This window comes from Suncus etruscus, chromosome X (assembly GCF_024139225.1).
Source record: "Suncus etruscus isolate mSunEtr1 chromosome X, mSunEtr1.pri.cur, whole genome shotgun sequence".
In the NCBI taxonomy this organism is placed as follows: domain Eukaryota; kingdom Metazoa; phylum Chordata; class Mammalia; order Eulipotyphla; family Soricidae; genus Suncus; species Suncus etruscus.
The window spans coordinates 73,391,125-73,416,303 of NC_064868.1; the positions used below are offsets into that span (position 1 = coordinate 73,391,125).

The 25,179-nt window shown below is 42.9% G+C and overlaps 1 protein-coding gene across 1 annotated transcript in view; it reads left to right on the forward strand.

Annotated features, from left to right (window-relative positions):
- The window catches only part of SLC9A6 (solute carrier family 9 member A6), a 77,014-nt gene extending 73,711 nt beyond the window's left edge, over positions 1-3,303 (forward strand). The window contains exon 16 of the mRNA XM_049766652.1: positions 441-3,303. Within this exon, the coding sequence (XP_049622609.1) occupies positions 441-716 (276 nt within the window). The 3' untranslated portion in view covers positions 717-3,303. The remainder of the gene's footprint in view (positions 1-440) is intronic.
- The last annotated feature ends 21,876 nt before the right edge of the window (positions 3,304-25,179 follow it).

A 25,179-nucleotide genomic window follows, 5' to 3' on the forward strand; every position in this document is an offset into this window, starting at 1 on the left:
GGGAGGGAAAGTGTAGAGCACACCAGTGGAAATGCAGTTGTAATACAAGAGTGTTAGAAGAGGGGTAGGTGCAGGATATGAGGAGAAACCCCTGAGCTAGCGTCACAGGAGCAAGGAAGTCAAGACTCCAGGAGAAGGTGATTCTTTAGCCAGACCCTCCACCAGGCCCACATCCACAATGGCAGGCAGAGCTGATGGGAGGGAAGAGGTGTGCAGGAATGGGGCAGCTGTCATCAGTTCAGCGACCACTGAGGCAGGAGAAGCTGAAAGACCCAGTTTCAGAAAGTCTTCTAAGCAAATTCAGTATTTTCGGCTTGATCTGGAAGACAATAGTGGGTTTCTCTGAGGATTTGCAATAGGGAATCCTTGCTGTTTCTCTTCTGGAAAATGGTGCTTAAATTTCTTAAACGGTTCTGAAAACTTCTTTCATTTGTGTTTAGAACCAGGAACAACTGAAGGATGATGACTCAGATCTCATTCTCAATGATGGCGACATTAGTCTGACCTATGGAGATTCGACTGTGAACACAGACTCAACAACATCCGGCGCCCCTAGGAGATTTTTGGGCAACAGCTCTGAAGATGCTTTGGATCGGGAGCTCACTTTTGGGGACCATGAACTGGTCATTCGGGGAACCCGCCTTGTTCTTCCTATGGATGATTCTGAACCCCCGTTGAATTTGTTAGATAATACTACAAGACACAGTCCAGCCTAAGCTTATTAATACACACTTAGTGATTTGTAAACTTTGCACATGTGATTGTGAAGAAATTTGTACTACCTAAAAAGTCCCAGTGCATGTCTCTGAATGTCAAAGCTATATACATGCTATTTCTATGGCGTTGGAAGAATATAAATATTCTGTACGAGGCAGATTGTGAACAACTAGCCTTTCCTGTTGTACTGGCTGCACTATGTAGACTGGATCTGTTTCTAGAAAGTTCTTTTCACAGTGATGTTGTGTGTGTTCTGTTAGTTCTATGTCTCTGTTAAAATATAAAAAAATATCATGACAACTTTAATCTTTCTTCTATTTACCTGACACTTAACCAGAGTACTGAGTTCTTGTGATGTGAATGAATTTTGTCCTGTGGGAGGAGAAGGAGAGAAAAGAAGGAGGCGCCTAGGAGGCTTCTTTGGTGGGAACCTTCGGTTGATTGCTACTGTCTTGGTCGTGGCCTTTCTTCCCCTCTTTTTCTCGAGTGGCCTGCGATGGCACAGGAGGCTGGTGGCATTCAGATCTTGCCACATTCAGATTGAGGAGCGAAGGACCCTGGGGCCTCCCCACTGGGTAATGGGCCAGAAGAGATGCCTTGCCTCCAGCACTCTGCTGTTTGGCTATGGAGGCTGCAGGTGACTTCCAGGACTGGAAGTGAAGCCAAAGTCCAGGTGCAGATTGTTCAAGATGCACGGTTTCAAGTACGAGAGATCAGGTGGGCTTGCAAGGCAGAGGCAAGAGACCGACTAGTGGTGGTTCCCGAGATCTCCTTTCCCAACTCTGTAAATACCCCCGCAAAGTTAGGTGTAAAGTAAGATGTAATTGCTGCTTCCGTTTTATTTTGTACTTGATCTGTATAGCAAGCTTTGTGGTCTTCAGTTTTTATATCAATTTAAATTGCTGCTCTTTAGCAGCCAAACAGGAGCAAAATGGAAAACTTTTTCAACTTACTGTGTCTAATGTCATTTTGTTAGTCTGTAGCTGATAGTTGAAGTTAATTTATGAGTTCGTGATTGACCCACATTATAGCAGTCAGTTGGAAGAGAAACACAGCGCCCTGCAGAATTCTTGGAAGGGCGGTGGTTTCCCAGAATCTGCTGGGTGCAGTTGTCTTGGGTTTCATGTTGCTTTTTTAAATATTAAATAGCTAAGCTGCCATGTGGTTCATTTAATTTTTTTTACTGTTTGCAGGAAGAGTGCATAACCATTTCCCATTTCATAATCAGGGTATGAAAGTGGATTCTATTTTGGAATGCTGAAAATACTCAAAGGTGCACTGAACATTTGAAAGGGGGAGACATTTCAATGTTGATACTCATCTGTTAATATTTCAGAAAAAGGGCCAGAGAGACAGTACAACTAGCGGGGAGGGCATTTGCCTTGCAAGCAGCTAATTCATGTTTGATCTTGGCACCCTGAGCACTGCCAGGAGTGATTCCTGAGTGCAAAGCCAGGAGGAATCCCCGACCATCTCCAGGTGTAGCCCAAACAAAACAAAAATTATTTCAGAAGAAAAAAATAAGAAACTTCAGTGGGGTTATCCCTGCCTCAGGTCTGAGATAGCATTGCCTTAAATCTTAACCCAAATTGAAAATAGGTATAGTTCTATGTTGTGCAGAATTTCACATGAAAACTACCTTTCCAAGCAAAACACACAGATTCTCCCAAAGGCACCTGTGCTGTTGCAAACACTCCTTGAGATTTTAAGGGGACTCTACTGTCGTATCCATCAGTGGCAGCTCTAACTGTTGACATAGCCATTTGTTATGTAGCCGTAGCAAATTTCCTGCCATGCAGGAACCCTGTGATGTGTGCGTTTTCTATGCTCTGTGCCTCTTCATGCAGTCAATAAGTTCTTGTTCGTGTTGGTTTAGGGTGTTTTGAGCTTCAGTGTCATTGACCTACAAAGTTATTTCCAGTTGTCAAAGGTCATACAGAAAACTAACAACTACCTTTTTTTTTAAAGATCTGTTGCATTTCTGAGCTCATGTGATGCAAATGGCTGTAAATATATCGCATGACCAATTCAATAACTCGTCTATTTCAGCATGCCTAAGACTTTTTTCTGTAGGAAAACTGATAAAGCTTGAGCCAACTAAATCTGCCTTCGTACTTTTATCAAAGGGAAACCAAGCCTGCTGTGCTTACGTCAGCACCTGGGAAATTTTTATTTTCTCTCTTCTAATATGTGTGCACATATCCACATGAAGAAAACAATGAATTCCGTTTATAAATCCATCCAGTGTAGATACCTGAATGAATCTGGCGGAAGTACAGTCTGAGTTGCTGTCGTGCGCAAGTGGAACTCCTCCCAAACTTGTTTTTCTGTTTGTTTGTTGTTTTTTTTTTTGTGAACCCCCACATGTTTGAGTGACTTGAATGTTACATCTTTTTAAGTTATTTTTAAGGTTTCTTGACATTTTATCCTAGTTGTCTATGTTTGTTTGGCAATATGCTGTTAAAATAATAGACCTTTACTCTTTATGTATTTTTTTTTTTGTTTTCCCTTGGAGTACTTGGATGATGTTCTAGTGGTTTCTTTTAGGAAAATCTATCATTAAAAAAATTATAGCCTTGCATATAACCATTCATTGTGTTTGAGTCAGAGTTTATTCTAGTGAGAAGTAAAGAGTGCTGACTTCATTTATTTTTCTACCTATATGCCTACTGCGTGAGGGGGAACTGATGTTTAAAAAGAAACAGAGAAACCTAACAAAACTTAACTTATGAGGTGTCAAATTTCTGGTGCTTATGGATAAAGTTGGATATATTTTCTTAAGGTCACAATTAGGCCATTTAAGAAATACTCCTCAAAGCAGTGAATGCTGTTACATTGGTTTGTAGCCTTTTAACTTAGTAATGGGTAATGTCATGAAAATGTTAGTTCCATTATATGGGAATAGTGAGTTCTATATTCACTTCCGTAGTAAGGCAAAGTCTAAACTTGGTTGAGAGAATGATCACAAAAATATAATCCTGCCTCTAAAGACAGACCTTGATGGGGCCAGAGAGCTACTATAGGGCCTTCATGTGGCTGGCCCCAGTGCAATTTCAAACATTGCATATGGTTGTCCAAGCACCACTGGAAGTGATGCCTGAGCACAGAGCCAAGAGTAAGCCCTCTGCACCTCTGGGTGTGGCCCCGAAACAAAAAAAATTATCAGAAAAGTTTGGTAGGTTAGTTGACTGACATCAGCTTTGTCTAGTTGAATTGTGGCACCATGTCATGCTGTACTATTGCTAGCCACCCCAGCACTCTTGTTCGTGAGCCAGTGAGAGGCACAGGTGATGCAGGCTCTTTCCTCGAACAAACCAATATTAAGTAAGTCACCACAAAACCCTACATTCTGTTTCCCCACTGCTGTAGTGGACCATTCTCTAGTGCTGGGGCCTACCAGAGCAGTACCCCATGGCAGGGAGGGAGTAGGCACTGGCAGGGATTGAACCTGGAGCTAGCACATGCAAAGTACCACTCGAGAGGACAGATTGATAGTCCTCGCATGCAGCAAACTTGGATTCAACCCCTGGCAAGCACTCTGTACGATCCCCAAGCCCTCCAGGGGTGAGCCCTGAGCACCACTGAGGGTGGTTCAAAACAAAAGCACCACTTGAGCCACTTGCTTGTATTAGAATTGAGTGAGTACTTTTGTGACCTTGATTCAATGCAGGCATGTAAGGAAGTGAAATAGGTTTTCATTTAGTCACTTCTTGGTATACACAGATGGATGATACACAAATGAAATAGGGAGAGATTTGAGATGTGAAACATTAGAAACACATGAGTGTACTGTTGATTTGCAGTGCTGCTCCACTGAAAGGTTACATGACATAATTAAAGGTTACATGACTTCAATTAAAAAAAGAAAATTAAAACAATACTCCACATTTTCCAAACCCATTTTCAATGTACGCATTATCCTAAGATGGTTTTGCTGCTTTTCGTTTTGTGGGAAGGGGAAATACATCCAACAGTACTCTGTTATTCCTGTTCTGTGCTCAGGGGTGACCTCTGTACTCAAGGGACTATATATTGTAGTAGGGATTGAATCAGGATCGAAGGCATTTAAGGCAAATATCTTGATCTACTGTACTATTTCTCTGACCCCTGCGACATTCTTTTAACCTTTCTTTTACTGAACCATGCTAGAAAGATATTTTATTGATAAAGTGCTTTAGAAAAAATTTGTCACAGGTAGTGGTAGCTAGGGCAAACCAGTGTGACTCCAAAATCTAGGTTGTTCACTGCTCTGCTAGCTCCAGTGGCAGACTCCAAGCTACTAAATAGAACTAGAGAGGGATTAAGATGGTTGCAGAATTTATTTTTATTTAAGTGTTTTATTAAGGCACCATAATTTACAAAGTTGTTGATAATCGAGTTTGAGGCATACAGTGTTCCAGCGTCCACTTCATTCACCAATGTGCCAGGTTCCCTCTCACCTTCTTACCTCCCAGGCACGTTAGTAAGTTTGGTTGTTGTACTTTGGATGTTTTGCTTTCACTGCTGTTAGTTCTGTGGTTTAGATATATATGCCTAGCACACGTCTACACAACCTGTATGTCCAAAGTTCCTGCCCCTGCCTCTGTTACCTCCAGCCTCTCTTCTTACTTCCCCCTCATTGTCATTCTGCTTTCTATAATCTAGGGTCAAAGGTAATGTAGGTATATCTCCTTTTCGATATCTTGTATTCCCTTTGTCCTGTTATTCTTTATGCCACAGATAAGTCAGATCATACTGCTAATTTCAATCTGCATATTAACAGGCCAGAGTTGGGCTTGCATTCTCAGCTCCTCCTCTCCGTGTGGGCAAGGAAACATCATGACCACTTCGTTCCATTGTGCTTTCCAGTATTTTCTTCAAGAGGGGCATCTGTTAAGGTAGTGCTTGTTATTCTTGAATCACACCAACCTGGGCTCAAGCAAAGCTCTCCTACGTGCTTCTTGCACAATTCCAACCATTACTTAAGCCTTTCCACTTTCGTAGCTGCAAAATTCATTCACTCAGAAAATGTTTTAGTGCTGACATTGAGCCTCACACAATGGTCCTAGCAGTGAACAACTCCCTACTCAGTGTTGTCCTATGGGAGAGGCTAATCACTGTCTCATGAGGCAGGGAAAACTAGGCAATAGCTAAAGTAATCAGGACATGAAAGCAATTATAATAATAAAAACGATGATGAGGGTCTTCAGAGAGAGAGAGAGCGTGTGAGTGAGTGAGAACTCTATGGGCTGAACACGCACAAAGCATCATTTGCATAAGGGAGGTCTGGCTTCAGTCCCTGGCATCACATGGTCCCTTAAGTACCATTAGAGCAATCCCAGAGCACAGAATCCCAAGTGGCTTTCAAGCACCACCAGGTGTGTTTTCAAAAAACAGAGGAGCCAAGAAAGAGTAGAGGGGTTAAAGTGTTTGCCTTGCCCTGGTTCAAATGCTTAGTACCACATATGGTCCCCTGAGTACTGCCAAGGGTGACTCCTGAGCACTGAGCCAGGAATTGCTCCTGGACACTGTTGGCTGTGATAAAAAGTCTCTGATGAAAGATTTGAGGAATCATGAAAAGGAGTCTGGGACGTGGTGGTAGTATTAAAGATTGTTACCCCAGGTGATATTTAAAGTGTAGCCCTCAATGTGGGAATGTTGCACTGATGAATAGGAATGTTCCTTTTTATAATTGAAACTCAACTACAAACATGTTTATAATCATGGTGCTTAAATAAATATATTATTAAAAATAAAGTTTAGCAGTCCAGGGGCAAAGGGGGCAGGTATGGGATACATGCTGGGAACAGTGGTGGAGGGAGGACAACACTGGTGGTGGGAATGGCTGTAATTCACTGTCACTTTATAACTGTGAAGAACTTGTAATTCACATTAGTCACAATAGAAATTATTTTAAAAAATAAAATAAAGTTTAGCCATCAAGAATAATAAGCAGGGCCCGGAGAGATAGCACAGCGGCGTTTGCCTTGCAAGCAGCCGATCCAGGACCAAAGGTGGTTGGTTCGAATCCCGGTGTCCCATAGGGTCCCCCGTGCCTGCCAGGAGCTATTTCTGAGCAGACAGCCAGGAGTAACCCCTGAGCACTGCCGGGTGTGGCCCAAAAACCAAAAAAAAAAAAAGAATAATAAGCAAAGTGTTACCTACAGGGAGGTGAGGATGAGCATTAAAAATAGGGGGGAGAGGCCAGAGCAGTGGTGCGAACCAGCATCTGCCTTGTGCATGACAACCTAGGACAGACTGCAGTTCGATCCCCTGGTGTCCCATATGGTCCCCCACACCAGGAGCGATTTCTGAGTACATAGCCAGGAGTAACCTCTGAGCATCACTGGGTGTGGCCCAAAACCCCCAAAAAAGTAATAGGGGGGAATGGTAGCTTGTGACTTTTCATTGCTATCCTATGCACACACATGCAAGCAGGGTGTGAAAGCAAGTCAATACATGACAACTCTCAGAGCACTTAGATAATGGGGAAGACAGGAAATATCCAATAATGAGGAGTACCTTAAACCTCAATCTGCCACCTATCAGCTCCTACCATGCACCTCCCTGAAGGCAGCATGACTCTGACTTATTCTGTCTTCACAGTATTCCAGGCTAAGAATCCCCATTCCTTTCCTATCTTCCAGACACCAGAAGTTCTAGAAGTTTTGTTTGGTTGACTGGTTTGATCATTTTTTAAGGCAACCCCAATAATGCTTGGGACCACCAGGGCTACAGACAGCAGTGCTCAAAGGGGCATTATTTTTTTAGGTCTTTCATTTTTTAAAATAATATTTAATTGAATCACTGAGATACATCATTACAAACTTGTTCATGATGGTGTTTCAGTCATACAACATCCAACACCTATCTCTTTCATTAGTGTACATTTCCTGCCACCAATGTTTTTCTCCACCTAGTTTTTTCTCCTGTCCTTACTCACCTCAATGGAAAACATTTTCCTTCTCTCTTTCTCTGTCTCTCTCTTTTCCTTTTTTCCTTTTAGACACTGGTTTGTAATGTTACTGAATGCATACCCCTTTACCGCCTTTCAGCACCCAGTTCTTGTCCAGAGTGATAATTTCCAACTGTCATTGTCACAGTGGTCCTTTCTCTGCCCTAACTGTACTTCCCCATTCTTAGTATCAAGCTTCATCAAGAAGCCATCTTGGAGATGGTCTAGGCCTACACTCCAATCCTTGAAGAGCTCTCTCTAGATAAACGTGTTTATGACTACACCTGAGATCACTTTGTTTGCTGTTGCAGTGGCCATAATCTCTTTATATTAAAGTGATGAACTGACACCCAGACCTGACTCTGCCCCATTCGCCTTACAAACTGTTGACCTGAGTTTGACCTCTGGCACTACATACATATTGTTCCCTGAGCACTTCAGGAGTGATCCCTGAGGATGGAGCCAGGAGTAAGCCTTGAGCACTGCCAAGTGCTTCCCCCCATGAACTAACTAGTTAAACACATGCATAAACAAGGGGGAAAAGCAAGTAACAAATGCAGGATGGGACTGAGAGGGTAACAGTGTGAAGAGGTAGGGCTGCAGATTTGGGAGGGCTGGTGGAAGGCTTTGCTCAGGGGGTAACTAACAGAAAACCCAAGGGCTCAGGCAGGCAGAGAACATGGTGAGAGTCGGGGAAACGTTTAGTTTAGGCAAATACTAAAGAAATGTTTGTTGAAAATATTGTAACATTTCTTGAGTTGAATTTGGGTATAGAAATTATCTGTTGGGATGGCGGAGAGATAGCATGACGGTAGGGTGTTTGCCTTGCATGCAGAATTATGGTGGTTCGAATCTCAGCATCCCATATGGTCCCTGAGCATTCAGCCAGGAGTAACCCCAGAGCGTGGCTGGGCGTGACCCAAAAAGAAAGAAAGAAAGAAAGAAAGAAAGAAAGAAAGAAAGAAAAAGAAAGAAAGAAGGAAGGAAGGAAGGAAGGAAGGAAGGAAGGAAGGAAGGAAGGAAGGAAGGAAGGAAGGAAGGAAGGAAGGAAGGAAGGAAGGAAGGAAGGAAGGAAGGAAGAAAAAGAAGAAAGAAGGGAGGGAGGGAGGGAGGAAAAAAAGAAATTATCTGTTGTTTTTTTTAGGGATTATTATAACAAGCAGTGCTTAAGGACTATTCCTGTTAGTGCTTAGACAGGGGGCTGGGATCCTGTATTACCAGGGATGGAATTCAGTTCTCTGCCACGCAGATCAAGTGTACTAGCCCTTTTAGCTAGAGTGGGGTTTGGAATGCCAGCATGTCAGAGTGGGAGAAGTACAAGGATTGAATGCTTCCACTGAGCACTCACAGGAGATATCTTAAAATACTCTGAACCTGTATCTTCCTTTGTAAAAATGATGACAATTCACAGATTTGGTAAACATGTATTAAGTTACTGTCCTATGCCAGCACTGTGGTAGGTACTGGATTATGACTCCAATCCCATGGAGCCACCAACCCTGTCGGGGGATTGGATGAGGTGATGGACAGTGAAACCTTCTGACTGAGGTCGTCAAGGCTCTGGAAACTGAGGTCAAATATTCTGTAATGTTACACTGATGAGGTGCTAAATGGATAAAATGTGGACAACTGCAGACTATGCATCTGCTCAGGGCTGCTTTCTTTTAGAATCTCCAGTTCAGGAAGTTGGAGGGGGTCCCAAGCGGTTGTCATGGTGAAGACTGAACTCTGAGAACTGGCTTTGCTGGGGCTGTCGTGGTCAGAGCCCAAACTCCATGAGACCTGGCACTTTCTGGTCAGTTCTGGCTGGAGGATTGAAAGTCCCTCTTCTTTCCCATGCTTTCCCATGCAGCAGTACTTTGGTTGGGGCCCAGGGAGACTCAACCTCAGGGTCCTGGTTGGACACGGGTCTGCTCATTTTTCCTCATGGTAGTGTCTGATGGGCACAGGGTCTCATGAAAGAAATACAGTATTAGCTGTGCGAGTGGAGGTTTGGAGGATTTTTTTAATTTCATTTTCTCACAGTGAAGGAAAAATGTGTTGAAGGCTCTGTGAGTGCTTCTTGGAAACAAGGTTTAGTTTCTCCAGATTTGTTGGAACTGAAGTGGTTCACTGTGTGTTTCAATACTAATCCTCAAAAAAAAAATGGTTTGAGACATATTCAATTCTTGGTTTCTTTGGGAGTCACGAGGCTTTAGTGCCTGATTTTTTTTGGGTCTTTTGTTCATTTGAATTTCCTATACAGCTGTGTTCCCATGTGGATGAAGCAAAAAGCATGTGAAGTGTTTTTCATTTTGAAAAAATCTGGAAGACTTCTGTCTGATAATGGAAGTTGCCTGATTTTTTGTGGCTATTTTAGAGCTGCTTTGGTGTGGGATAATAGTGGTTATACCCCCTGGTTGTACTACAAGATTGATTTTCTAGCATCTTCTTGAAACCTCAACAATCAAAATTCCTTTTTCTATGGGAAACCAAGAGGTTTTTTATAAGATATTAAACCTCGTAGTCAACCAATAAATATTTTATTTATTAACTAGTGAAAAACAGACCCTCAGCACCTGACATGGCCTAAGCCCAGACCATACTCTGGATACAGAAAGGTAATTAAACTACAATTTCGCTCTTTGTTTTGAGGCCACACCCAGTGGTGCTAAGGGACTATTTTTGGCTCTGGGCTCAGGAGTGATAGCTGATGGTACTGAAAGGACCATATGTAGTGCCAGGAATGGGAACTACAGTCACCAAGATGCAAGGTAGGTGCCTTAACTCCTATACTCTCTCTCCAGTCCTCCATCTAAAGATAATTTCAACCAATTAGTTCAAAGTATTGCTATTGTGTAAAAAGTATTCATGTAGAGTTTAGATCACTATTGGCAGACTAGGGATCCCCAAAGACATCTATATCCTGATCCCTAGAACACAAGAATATGTACTTTCCATGGTAAAAAGATGAACTATAGCATTCTGGAATTAATATTGCTGATTACCCAGATGACCCAGCCTGATCACTGCTCTCAAAATTGAAGAACCTTGCCCAGCTGTGTTCAGATAAAGAGATATGGTAGCAGGGACAAACAGACACTATGTTGCTGGACTGGAAAGAGAACAGTGACTTCTACAATTTAGATAAGGCAAGGAAATAGATTCCACCCTAGAAGCCATAGAAATAACACAGACTTGCATTGATCTCGGTCCAATGAAATTGTGTCAGACTTCTACTCTCCAACCCATCAGATGACAAGTGTTATTTTCGACGCTGAGCTTATGGTTATTTGTAATGGCAGCATAGGTAATTAACACCCTGCCTTTGAGGACAGAGTGTTGGCTGTTACTATTTTGAATGTGCCAGGCACTGTGCATTTTACTGTGGATACAGAACTCAACAGGATCCAGAGTTCACAGTCTAGCAGGGACGACTAGCATGTGGACAGACAATATGGAATGATGATGGAGGAAAGACCAGGCAACGAATTAAGACCCTGGGAAAGACTAGAAGTCCAGAGAGGATTCTGTCATTTCTATGACTTGCACCTTCTTTTATACATTGGCCACTAGTATAAGGAATTTTCCGGGTCACCATGCCCACTATATGACTGAGAAGTGGCAGTGCATGGGAGGCAAAATCATATTTGAGTTCTAGAAGGATCACTCTCATTGTGGTTGTACTGGGAAGGTTGGACTATCACTAGGGACTCAAGAATGGATTAGGAGAGGATGTAAAGACTTGACCAGATTGGAGTATGGCCTTGACTAGATCCATGTGTATGACCTTAAAGAGGCAAGAACAGGAGAGATGGCCTGGATATGGGTAGATTCTATTTGGACACTTAAGGAAGTGAGTGAGAGCCAGAGAGATAGTAGAGGGGTTAAGGGATTTGCCTTACATACAGCCAACCAACCTATATTTGATCCTTGGAACCACTTATACTCCCCTGAGTAATCACTGAGCACTGTAGGATGTAACTCAAATAAAAAAATAAATTTTAAGAAGTTCACCCAATACGTTTTTAAGGGGTGTGTGTGAATGAGTAAGAGGGGAATTTACAATGAATGACTCAGAAATCTGAGTTGGGTTATGGGGTGGGTGGAAGAATAATGACTGCAGTTTCAGAAAATGCCTATTATGACAAGAGCTGTTAATACAAATCTAACTAATCCACATACAAATCTAACTCGGCCTCTGAATCACTTAGGTAAGAGAGATTAGAGGAGTCTGAGGGGTACCAATGAGAATATTGGGAGACAATGCAGGTCTGGGGAAAAAAAACCCACCCAAAGTCCCCCCATGAAACAGGATTTGTAATCCATTCTCCCATTCTAACCTAATAACATCTGGAGTTATGTGCTGTGGGTGGTGTCTAGGGGAAATAATTGCTTTATCCAAAGTACCATAGATGAAGGAAAAATTAAGTTATTTTTCCTTCTTTAATAAAAAATGCCTCTGAAGTTCTCAGGGAGTGAGTGTTTTTAGGATAGTTAAAAGTGTGTCACTCTGGGGGCTGGGAAGGTGGCGCTACAGGTTAGTTGTCTGCCTTGCAAGCGGATGGACCGCGGTTCGATCCCCCGGTGTCCCATATGGTCCCCCCAAGCCAGGGGTGATTTCTGAGCGCATAGCCAGGAGTAACCCCTGAGCTTCAAACGGGTGTGGCCCAAAAAAAAAAAGTGTGTCACTCTGGATATTGGTGTATCCTCTGGTGGTCTGGCCAGAAGAAGAAATATATGTTGAGACTATCTAAACTGCAGCCCTTTGATTTTTCCAGAAGGTCAAGGGCCAAGGAATAGAAAAGAAGCCACAGGGAGCTGGCCAGACCCTTTTGGGTTTGCTGGAGGTTTGCCTGCAAACAAGGAGACTGTCTCACTGTATGCTTCCCTTCAATGGCTCGAGAACTATCTATTGAAGCAAGTGTCCAACGTGCTCTGGCCACTCTCCTCAAACACTGTATGCCAGCTGCTTGCTGAAACATTTGATCCCCAAGCTGCATTTTTGGTGCAAAATTGGAGCCAAACCAAAGCACATTTGCTGAGACAGAGGTCAACAGCTTCAAATTTTAAAAACAAAACCTGAATCTTGCCTCGTGAGAAGGAAATCAGCAATTGACAATATAACAAGAAAAAAAGCATGTTAAGGTCAATATAATGATGAAGGAAACATCTGGTTTTAATTTTATCAATTTTTATTAATTCGTCTGAGGTGTGAGTCACCATCTTCCCCAGCCAATGTTTCCAAAATGAAGTCTCATTGCCTTGAGGGTGGTTAGGAAAAATCACTTCAGAACTACCTTGAGAAAAAGATGATCTATAGACAAGTGTCATTTTTTGAGAAAAAAAGTCATGTTGGCCCTGACAGGCATTTCCTAAAATTGCTTTTGTGTTAACTCATAATTATAGTCCTTCTTCGGTAGGTTTATACTGCTGCACTTAGAATTTTGAGAACTGCTGACTCACAATATAGATTCAACTCAAGTGCAGGCCCTTCACCTTTAGAGCCATTTTCGACTTAGTGTTCCATCCTAGACTTTCCTAATTGAGTGGATTGTAGCCCCTACATTCTCTATGGAAAGGGAAAAACTCTTCTTCTCCCCCCAAATCTTAAGAACCAACATCTATCCTATACGGAACTCCAGTGGTGACACCACTAAAAGAAGAAAGATTACTTGGTATGTCAGGTTACTTGCTAGGTAAGATTGCAAAGTAAGATTACTTGCTAGGTAAGGTACTTGATAATAAAGATTACTTACCACCATTTGGATTAGTGTTTTTGTGTTCTCATGAGCTGCTGTGGATGGTCAAAATTGCATTTCAACATGGCGGTTCTGAGTTTACAGTTGACCTCTGGATGAAGTTTGCTGGTCTGTGGAATGAAAAAGACATGCAACTTTGCTCTCATTTCACTTAACTCTCTCCAGCTGAACTCTAGTTTTCTGACTCAATGAAAGGTAAGAGGTATTCAACCTTCACCTTTCCTAGGATATTGATTACTTATTTTCATTAATCATTCATTTTCAATAGACTTTGGCTGACTGCCTACTTGCTGTAGATCCCTAGAATCCAGAGGAAACTAACATAAGGAATTATTTCTGCCACCAAGAAACCCACAATCTTGTGATTAAAAACATACTCATAATAATTTTTTTTATTTTTTAGAGGGCCACCCCTGGTAGTAGAGGGCCTAAGCCTGGACTTAGTAGTGCTCTGAGGACCATGCAATGCAAGGGATTGAACACTAAGAATTTCACATGCAAAATATGTACTCTATCTCTTTGAGTCATCTCTCTGGCCCAGTGGCCCAGATGAATTATTAGCCTAATATTCCTGATGAAAGTGATTCTGAATTGAGTCTTAAAAGATAATTTATGTAACTTAACTTATAAGTTAAGTACAGAGGATAGGGTTCTTGCCTTGCATAAGACTAACCTGGAATCAATCCCTGGCATTCCATATGGTTCCCGAGCCCTGCCAGGAGTAATTCTTGAGTGAAGAGCCAGGAATAAGCCCTGGGCACAGCCCATTTCTATTGGCTCTAAAAACAAAATAAAAGATAATTTATTTATGTAAGTCTGAATGAAGCAGAATAAAAGAGGCCTCTATGTTTTATTTTCTCAGTAACGATGATTGATCCCATGTAATGTATGAATTTTACCCAAAGTCAACTTTTCCCCCCAGCAGAGAGATCTACACTTTTGTTTTTTTGATTTTGGGCCACACCTGGTGATACTATGGGATTATTTCTGGTTCTTTACTCAGGAATTACTCCTAGCAGTGCCCAGAGGATCATATGGGATGCTGGGGATCAAATTCAGGTAGACTGTGTGAAAGGCAAGAGGCTGTGTGCAAGCCAAGAAGCTCCAGCTCCTACAGAGTTTGGAATGGATGAGATAGCTAAGTGAAAATGTATAATAGGAAGTCTATAAAAATAAATACAAAACAACATCAAGACTAGCAAAAGTGGTGGCATTTCAAGAGAAAGTAGCATGAAAGGAGATTGAGAAGGAGCTAAAAGGGAAAAACAATAAAAACAAGGAAGAGCAGTCGTATCAAGGGAGACAAAGAATTTTATAAGGAAGGCATTGTAGATGATGTCCAATGTCCAAGTTAGTAAAATTTTGGAGATATACAACAACAAAAGAAAACACATTTGGGGTCGGAGTGGTGGCACAAGTGGTAGAGCATTTGCCTTGCACATGCTAACCTAGGACAGACCGCGGTTCGATCCTCCGGCATCCCGTATGGTCCCCCAAGTCAGGAGCAATTTCTGAGTACATAACCAGGAGTAACTCGAGTGCCACCAGGTGTGGCTCAAAAAGAAAAATAAAACCACCACCACCACCACCAACAACAACAAAACACACACACATTTGCAGAGTGGACAGAGAGAGTACTGCAGGCAAGATTCCTGCCTGGTTCCATTCTTGGTACTGCACATAGTCACCCACATCCTTTGAGTGCAGAACCAGAAGTAAGCCTTGGCACCAATGGATATAGCCAAAAAATAAAAACACATACATACACAGACACACACACACAAATGCACACAGAGACACAACATGAAAAAGGCTCATTCATCGGATCCAGCATGGAATGATCACTGACCAGAAGTCACAGAGGAGGGTAAAACACAGATTCAGCAAAGAACATGTGAATTCCTGATGGATGGACATAAAGGAGAGTGGGTTGTTAAAGATGACTATTGAGTTTCCAGACCATCTGTTTGTGAGTGGTGATTCCATTTACCAAGATGTGGAAGGCAAGAGGAAGACCAGATCTTGGGAGAAGGAAAAACCTGGAGTTAGATTTGAAATCACAGTGCTCTCGAGGCCTTTGACAAAGCTAAGTAGAGACATCCGGTATTGGCTATTGACATTTTGTTTCTGGATCTCAGCATTTATACTTGTAAATAAAATGGATGACCATTGCCTTTTTGCTTTTTCCTTTCCTTATACCTTTTATTAGCATCAATTGCTAGATGTCTTCTAATTTTTAGCACTACTCTGTGATTTCTCAGTAGGTTGTACTTGAACTGATTGTCTTTGTGTTGTTGCTGGTCTTCATCGTTGACACTTCAAAGGAGAAATGGAAGAACTGCAGGTAAATTAAAATCTAACTGGAACAGGTTTCTTCCCTTTACTGAGCTACTTATCACCTTTTCAGAAATCTGACCTATTCTAAATCTTGTACTTCATAGCCTGGAAACAAAAGGTTACTTTTAGATTCTATTATTAGAAATAGAGAAATAGTACAGGGATGAAAGCACTTGCCTTGCATGAGGCCAACCTTGCTTCAATCCCCAGCACAATATATAGCCCTCTTGAGCACCATCAGAAGTGATCCTTGAGCACAGAGCCAGGAGCAATCCCTACATACTGTCAGGTGTGGTAAAAACACACACAGCATTGTTAAATAATGTAATAATATAATAGATTTTGAGAAAAATAGGTCCAATTCAGGGAGTATAGGATAGGATTTGTAGTAGGTCCTCGGCTTCCGTGCAGGAAGGGAAAGCCTACGTAAGCTCATGGACTTCCTTTTCCTAAGAGAAGCTTTAGTTGTGTTGTAGTAGATGAAAACTTTCATCTTTATAAAGAAACTGGTGTCAGACACTTGTCCCTTCTTTCATTCTCTTTCAAATTAAATTGAGATTAGTAATATTGGCAAGAACGACCAAACAAATGATCATTATGTGGTGTACCTAGTCAACAGGGGAGTAGTTTTGACAGTCCATTATAATCATTATAATGTTTCCAGTAAAGGGTTTTATTAGGTGTTATCACAGATATAAATGCTTTATTAAGCCATTGCTTGAGTTGTAAATCATATACTTTAATTCTTATTCAAGTCACCTCATTAAGTAGCAAGAAAATAACTATACCCTTGCAATTAACTCCTGGTCTCAAATGGCTTCTCTGATGGAGGAGCTCTCAAGCAGTGCTCAGAAGGACTTTGGGGAGACCTTCCTTGCAGCAATACTTGATGTGAGTCTGCTCAAGTCCTGTGGTGCCAGATCATCCCAGAGGTGTTCACAAGCCATTGGAACCACATCCTATGTGATTCAGGGGGACCATGCTGAGCTGGTGGGGGGTGGGGGGTATGGGCTAGTCATAAGCAAGCCATGTGCATAAACACCTGAACTGTATTCCTAAAACCTTCAAATGACTTTTTTTATTTTATTGAAACCACTGTGATTTACAATGCCCTTCATAATTGGGTTTTAGATATACAATGAATCAGAACCAGTCCAACCACCAGTATCGGCCTCCCTCCACCATGTTCCCAGAGGGTATCCCAACACAACCCTTTGCCCCCCAGCCTGCCAGTATAACAGGTGCATTTAAAGTTTAGATTGTTAGAGTTTGGGTCTCTTGATTCTATTGTTGTTGCCTTTGGCTTGGATATTTAGTTCTGTCCTTTTTTATTTTCATTAATGTACCTGAGACTGCTCTTCAAATGACTTTTAAGAAAAGCAACAAAGAACCACCATCAAAACTCAAAACTCAACATCTAAGGTTGAATTTGGAAAGACTGTCAAGAATACAGAAATTTCCCCTGACCTATTTCTTTAATCTACCCTTCAAGTTCATATCATCCACGTTTGTATTATCTTTGAGGTTTATCATCTTCTCCAAGATAAAAGCTAGAGAAATGATCCAGATAATTACTTTATAGTACAAACTTTAATTATTGAGGTATGGACTTATGCACAGTAATTTTAGTGTATTTAGAGTTCTATGAGTTTTTAAAAAGCACACAGTTATGTAATTATCACCATAATCAAAGTATAGAACATTTTCATCTCTCAAAAAGAATTTCTATGTCCTTCTCCTTACCTCAGGCTCCTAGCACCCAGTGACCTGTATTCTGTCCCTTAATAGTTTTGCCTTTTCCAAAATGTCACATAAAGTCATGTCAGTCAGCATATGACTTTTTGCAAACTCCTCATTTTTTTAAATGAACATTACTTTTTCACGTAGTAAAGCAAATGAAAGTTCATTGCTAAAAATAAACAAAACTACCTGTCAAGTTGTTCTACTAAATTACACAGTGTTATATACTAGTGTTATTTGAAACAAAGAAAAAGAAAGCATTTAATATTTCACTAATAAACTGTCAAAGAGGGACTGAGGACATGACACAGGAACTAGAGCACATGTTTTGCTGGCAAGAGTCCTGGTTTAATTCCCAGCACCATCTGGTCTCTGAGTACTGTATGTGAGGGGTATGTGACCCCTCACCCCCTTGACATGAAAGTGGATTATTACTGAACTTATAGGTTCTTCAGTGTATGATGGAAATTTTGCATACAAAATTCAATTGCTAAAGGAGTTAAAGATTACTGTCCAGGTTAAGTAGATGGATTTGGACCTCTCATTTTACTCATGTATGATGTCATGCATCGTGTCCTTTGTTGTCTACTAGCCATTGGTGTACAATGATCTGATATGTTTCCTTTTTTTTATTTTTGGTTTTTGGGTCACACCCAGCAGCACTCAGGGGTTACTCCTGGCTCTACACTCAGAAATCACTCCTGGCAGGCCGGGGGACCATATGGGATTCCTGGATTCGAACCACCGTCCTTCTGCATGCAAGACAAACACTTTACCTACATGCTATCTCTCTGCTCCCTGATATGTTTCTTAAGCCTATTCTCTATGCAGTGTCCACTTTTCCTAGCCTGAAACCTGCAGCTAGAACCCTGTCACTTGTGTTCCCTTGTTGGGCTGCTCTGTACCCCTGTTGCTGGGCTTTGCTAAGACTATACCCTAGTAGCTCCCCAAACCCTTGATTTTCCTTGGTCTCCAGGCCATAGCCCTGTGCACATGGATGAGATCCCTGCTGCCTGGCTGTCCTGCTGTCTGTCTGGGTTTAGGTGAGGAGGCCAAGGAAGTGTTACCTGGCTAGGGGCCACCTTTGTTTTGTTTTGTTTTGATTGGGTTTCTGGCAGTGCTTGGGGGTTATTCCTGTCTCTGTGTTCAAAAATTGCTTCTAGAAGACTGAGGAGACAATATGAGATGTCGGGGATAGAACCTGGGCAGGCTGCATGCAAGATAAATGCAAGATAAATGTGCTATCGCTCCAGCCCCTGGGGTCTCCTTTGATCTCCTACCACCTCCCACTCCAGCCTTCATTTCATATTTTGACTAGTGACTTTTTCAGCCGATGAGATTTAAGGTGACTACAACAAGAAAATATTTTCTGTAGGCCAGATATGTGGCTCAAGTGTCAGAGCACATGTCTAGCATGTGCAAAACCTGAGATTCATTCCATATTATAACCTATAACTGCCAACACTGCTAGGTATAGAACATTTTTTTTGTTTTTGTTTTTGGGTCACACTCGGTGGTGCTCAGGGGTTACTCCTGGCTATATGCTCAGAAATCACTCCTGGCAGGCTTGGGGGACCATATGGGATGCCGGGATTCGAACCACTGTCCTTCCGCATGCAAGGCAAGCACCCTACCTCCATGCTATCTCTCTGGCCCCGGTATAGAACATTTTGACATGTTCCTTCTGTGCACATTTCATTTTACATAGGGTGCAACATAGGTGAAACTAGAATCCCGGGGTTTACAGAATGTTCTCTTTTTGCACTATTTTGTAAGATTATCAAGATTTTCCTCTTCCCCTTCTTTCCCATTCCTTTATTGTTGATGATGTTGTGATATTGTCATGGCACTAGAGGGAGGATTACACACATGACTGATTGTGGAGTGGGAATATTTAACTCCATCCTCCAGTACTGCCCCATATGCTTGAGACTGATCCTGGCCCCAACTGGGAGATCCCAGGCACCGACATGCAATATGCAATCTCTGGCATGTTTAAGCAACACAATGAAGTATGTGAGACTCCTACTGAATGCACCTATAACAACAAAAGAGGGAAAGGGATGCATGTCTTAATAGTAAGGCACTTGCCCTGCATGTGTGTGAGGCCCAGAGTTTGATTCTCAGGCACCACAAAAATACGCACAAATAAAAGAACAGATGAGCAAAATAATAAAAATAGTTTGGGGAGTTTAGATTACATCTGGTGAGGTTCATGAGTTACTCTTTTTTTTTTTTGGTTTTTGGGCCACACCTTGCGGTGCTCAGGGGTTACTCCTGGCTGTCTACTCAGAAACAGCTCCTGGCAGGCATGGGGGACCATATGGGACACCGGGATTCGAACCAACCACCTTAGGTCCTGGATTGGCTGCTTGCAAGGCAAACACCGCTGTGCTATCTCTCCGGGCCCTCATGAGTTACTCTAAACTTAAGTGCTTGGGGTGTTAGAGATAAAATCCAGACCTCTTTCTTGAAAAACAGGCACGAGGCTTGTTGAACTGTCTCCCTAGCCCAAGCCTAAATTCATTCATTTTAGCTGTACATTTTGATGAGTGTTGAGAAAGTCATACAGTTGTACATTATTTTTATGAGCTTTTTTGGGCTCTTACTCAATGTTACTTGGGACTCCAGGAAGTGTTAAGGATTGAACTCAGGTGGCCTGCATGCAAAGCATGTCCTCAGCTTGTTAAACTATGTCTCTGGCCTTAAATAAACAATTTTGGTATTTTTGAAGAAGTGCTTTAAATCGAATATCTGTACGTGGGCTGAGTAGTTGTATTTTCTTTTTTTCCTAGTGTCCTTGAAATATTGCTTAGTAGAGAGTGGACACTGGAGCTGAAGCTATAGCACAGTGGGTAGGGTGTTTGCCTTGCATGCAGCTGACCCAGGTTTGATCCTGATACCCTGGAATCCCATATGGTACCCTGATCATGACCAGGAAGGACCCCTGAGCTCAGAGCCAGGAGTATCCATCCCTCTGAGCACAACTCTCTGTGTCTCCCCAAAAAGAATGGACACTTAAAGCTTGGAGTGATAGGACAGTGATTAAGGTATTTTTCTTATGTGCACCAATGATCCCTGACACCACATATGCCCCCCAATACTGCCAAGAGTAACCTCTGAGCCCAGAACCAGGAGAAACTCCAGAGCACTTCATGGTACAACATAGGTAAAATTGGAAGCCTAGAGTTTCAGAATGTTCTCTTTTTGTATTTTGTGATATTTTGTAAGATTGTGAGGATTTTCCTTTTCTTTCATGGTACAGCCCCCAAACAAAACAAAACAAAAAGTGTAGAACCTTAACACAATGGTAATGAATGAACTAAGGAGTTTCCTGGTGCTTTTAGAAACTCCCAGAACAAGTGGACTTTGCTTCACTTTCAAATGCCTTCAAATAATTTCCCCATCCCCAACACGATATACTGGGGATTAATTCCAAGGATACAATTAATTATTTTCTTTTCTTTTGCAGGGAGAGTTGCATCCAGGGCTCAGGGCTTACTCTTGGATTAGTACTCAGAGATTTCTACTAGTAGACTTGGGGAACAATACTTAGTACAGGTACTACTAGTAGTACTTGGGAATAGTACTTGGGGCTATGGAAAAAGAACCTGATAAACTGCATGCAGCATATCTGCTGTATTATCTAAAGCCCTGACAATTTTTTCTTTTTTTCCTTTTTTTGGGGGGGTCTGTACAAATCCGACTGTAATCAAGACTTACTCCTGGTTCTATTCTCACGCTGAGCACCATCAGGAATCATTATTGATGATGCTTGGCAAACATATCGGGGCTGGATATTGAACTGGGCCAGTCCCATGCAAGTCAAGGGCCCTTGGCTAACTCTCCAGCCATTGGCACTTCTTTTTATCCCATTTTCCTTTTTCCTTGTTGTTGCCATGCGGTGACACATAACAGTGTTGTGATTTTTTTGGTTGTGGTGCTCTCTGAAGGCTATCTGCTTTAGCAGTGGTGATCACACATGCTTGGTTACCATGTACCAGAGACCATACAATTCACTATGGTGCTATTTCCTAAATAGTGTCACTGGAAGCACACCCCATGTGTGGGGCTGTGCCAAGGATCTAGCTCATGGCCTCATACCCACAATGTAGACATAGTATTCCTGAGCCACCTCTGGGTCTTAGCCTTGACACTTTGTACTCAAAACTACACAGCCTAGTGACCTAGCAAACAAACTATTTTTATTCCAGGATTTTGGCCAAAACACAGTGGTGCTCGAGACTTATTTCCAGCTCTGTGCTTGGTTGGGTATCACTATTGGGAGTGCTCAGAGGACCAAATAGTGTCAGAGATTGAACCAGGGTCAACCGTTTATAAGGCAAATGGCTTAACCCCCAGACTATCTCTCTGGCCCATAACCAGAATTTCATCTTATTTTGGAAGCCTTGTCCATCACCCTGAGGAATCAGGCTCAATTAATCCTATCTAAGAGGTAAAAGGAAAAGATAGACTGCTTTGCAGTGCTACTGATGGACACATGAGTGACAAATTGGGCCAGGGTAAACTCTGCCCTTTCTTGGAGGTTGGGAGAGATAAGAGTGAGTGAGGGAGGCTGGAGAGATATTACAGTGCGTAGGGCATTTGCTTTGCATGCTGAAGACCCAGGTTCCACAAGCACTGCATATATTCCCCTGAACTCTGCCAGGAGCAGGCCCTTTCTGGGTATGGCCTCCTCTCAGAACAACAACAACCAAAAGAAACCAAGTGAGGTGAGAAGAGCGAGAAGGCAGAATCATTTACTCTTTTCCCCATACAACAGTGATGAAGACGGTTGCTCTCGTTACTTAGTACCACACAGACAGGGCCAGAGACAGGATTTCACAACCCTCTGAGCATGGCATTATTGTTCCACTAGCTCAGCCCTGCAGTGACCCTCTAGGGTCAAACAACAGCTCAGTACAAGGCTGGAACTAAGGTGAATCCCCATCATGGGCACCGTGCTAAGTTTTGTTGCTAGAATATCCCAGAGGAAATGGCTGCTAGGCTGAACTCCAAGACCCCAAAACACAGGCTTTTTGCACAGATCCGGAAGTGATGGAAGCTGAGTGGTCCCAGGGCTTCCCTCTTTGCCTCATCAGGACAGGGGAAGGTGGCTCCTTGGGTGGTGGGGGAAATGAGGCCAGGCTTATGTTTGGCTCCCTCCAGCTTCCCACAAATGTCCTGAACATTTTCCATTTGCTGAGCCTGTTGGAGAAACAGCTCTGATGTGGTTGTCAGTGCTCGGAGTGGGAGCCAAGTGCAGCCAGCCTCAGGAGGAAAACTGGAAACCTTGAAGTGTCTTCTTAGCTCTCACTTCACCCACAGACTCCTTCCCAGTGGTGCCCATGGCAGAGGTTGTCTGGGCAGGCAGCTGCTGAGCTCTCTCTCTCTCTCTCTCTCTCTCTCTCTCTCTCTCTCTCTCTCTCTCTCTCTCTCTCTCTCTCTCTCTCTCTCTCTCTCTCTTTCGTTGGGGGACGGCATCAACAAGCAGCAGCCAGTGGGGCTTCACTCAGGCCTTCTTTCTCCTGGGCTGTAGCCCTCTGTTCTGCCCAAGGTGCTCTTTCAGGGGTCTCAAACTCAATTTACCTGGGGGCCACAGGAGGCAAAGTCGGGGTGATCCTTGAGTGCAAAGTCAGTAGTAAACCTTGAACATTGGGGGGTGTGACCCAAACAACTAAAACAAAACAAAAAAGATTCCTCTAGGGCAGGGCCACAAAATGTTGTACGGAGGGTCGCAAACGGCCCGCCCGCAGGCCGCGAGTTTGAGACCCCTAGATTGTGCTCACAAGGTACTTCTAGTCTAGGGCTTTGGCAGCTGGAAAATTCTCCCCACCCACCCAGGACCCAGGAGAAATTAAGAAATTTCCAGTGACCTGTGTGCAGGAATCCTCACAGCCTCCTCATGATGGGGCAAATGAGCAGCATATGCTGTTTATCGCAAAAGCACTGGCCCACCCCTCACCTTTCCTCCAGCCACACAAAGCACCCCAGAGCCTGAAACATTGGCTTCTTCACCTTAACAGCTGGCAGGATGGCCCTCAGAGTGAGCGTGCATCTACAGGGAGCAATTTGGCTCCAAAGAATTCCAGTTTGTTTGTATGAGAGCTGCGTCTCCTAGCAAGGCAGGTGAGGGGCAGGCCAGCAGCCAGCTCCTACCCAAGGGACCAGCTGAAAAGGCAGGGAAGGGCAGGCTAGCAGGTGGCCCTGTGCAACAGCTTCCTGTCTCCTCAAGTAGACTTTCCCAGACACTCCCTTCTTTCTAGTGACCACCCCAACATCACAATTCCTAAGAATGGGGGCCACAGGGAATTTTCAATCTGTTCTTGGATTTTAAATACCATAGGACTTGGCTAGAGCTATGGCCACTTTTTCGTTCATCCATTTATCAAGCAATGACTGAACACTTAACTTGGCCCCAGTGATAATTCAGCCCAGACACTGGGTCCAAAATAGAAGTTTGGCAGTGAGGCCAACAGAAAGTCAGCCACCTGAGCAGCAAGTAAGTGAAGGTCTCGGTGGAAACCTTTCAGCAGAATTTCACTCATTCCTTCATTCAGTTATTTAGTCATTCATTCATTCACTCATCAAATAATTCATACTGTCTAATGGATGCCAGACTCTGCTAGGCTCTCATGCTTTTAGAAAAGAAAATCCCAGCACTAATCAGAGGGAATTTCAAAAACAAAAAGAGTGTTATTTATGGGGTGTTTGTTGTCTGTACAAGAGCTATACTTAGTGCATTTTATACCTTATCTTGTTGACTTCTCATTCCTGCTAGAAGGGAGGTTTGATTAGATGAGGAAACTGAGGCTTAAGAGTTTGTCAAGACCATCTGGGAAAAAGTGACCTTGTAAAATTCAAGGTTTTTTGTGCATTTTGGTGCATTACAGTCTGCTGCAGGATTCAGCTATAGATGCCTTCCAAGTATGGCCCAAGGCTATTTTGGGGAGTGCCCAAAGCAGTGTGCAGGAATACCCACCAGAGGTTCTGGTCAACTGGGATGGTGGCTCAATGCAAGAACCCAAGGATGCAGTATTAGCCATGATCTTTGCTTTTGGGGATAGCTGGACCACCCCAGTTGTGCCGGGGGCCTTCAGGATCACACTCAGTGGTTCTCCAGGGCTTCCAAGACCTCCCAGCAATGCTCAGTGTGTCTAGGTGGTTCCAGGAATTTAACACCTTAACCACTGCATTATCTCCTACCATCCCATAAGCCTTTTAGTTTGTTGATTTTTTTTTTGTTTTTGGGTCACACCCGCGGTGCTCAGGGGTTACTTCTGGCTCTCTGCTCAGGAATAGCTCCTGGCAGGCACGGAGGACCATATGGGACACCGGAATTCGAACCAACCACCTTAGGTCCTGGATCGGCTGCTTGCATGGCAAACACCATGTGCTATCTCTCCGGCCCCAGTTGATTTTTTTCACTTTGGAGGCCATACCCAGAGATGACCAGGACACACATTCCTGGTTCTGTGCTTAGGGATCATTCTTGGTGGGACTCAGATGGACCATATGAAGTGCTGGGGATTGAACTGGGTATTAAACTGGGGATGGCTATGATCAAAGTAAGTGCCTTTATTTCTGTACTATCTTATTTCACCCAAGCTATTTTTTCTTTAAAATTACTTTATTTAAACACATGGTTACAGAATTGTTCATGATTAAGGTTCAGTCATACAGTGCACACCACATTTCACCAGTGTACAT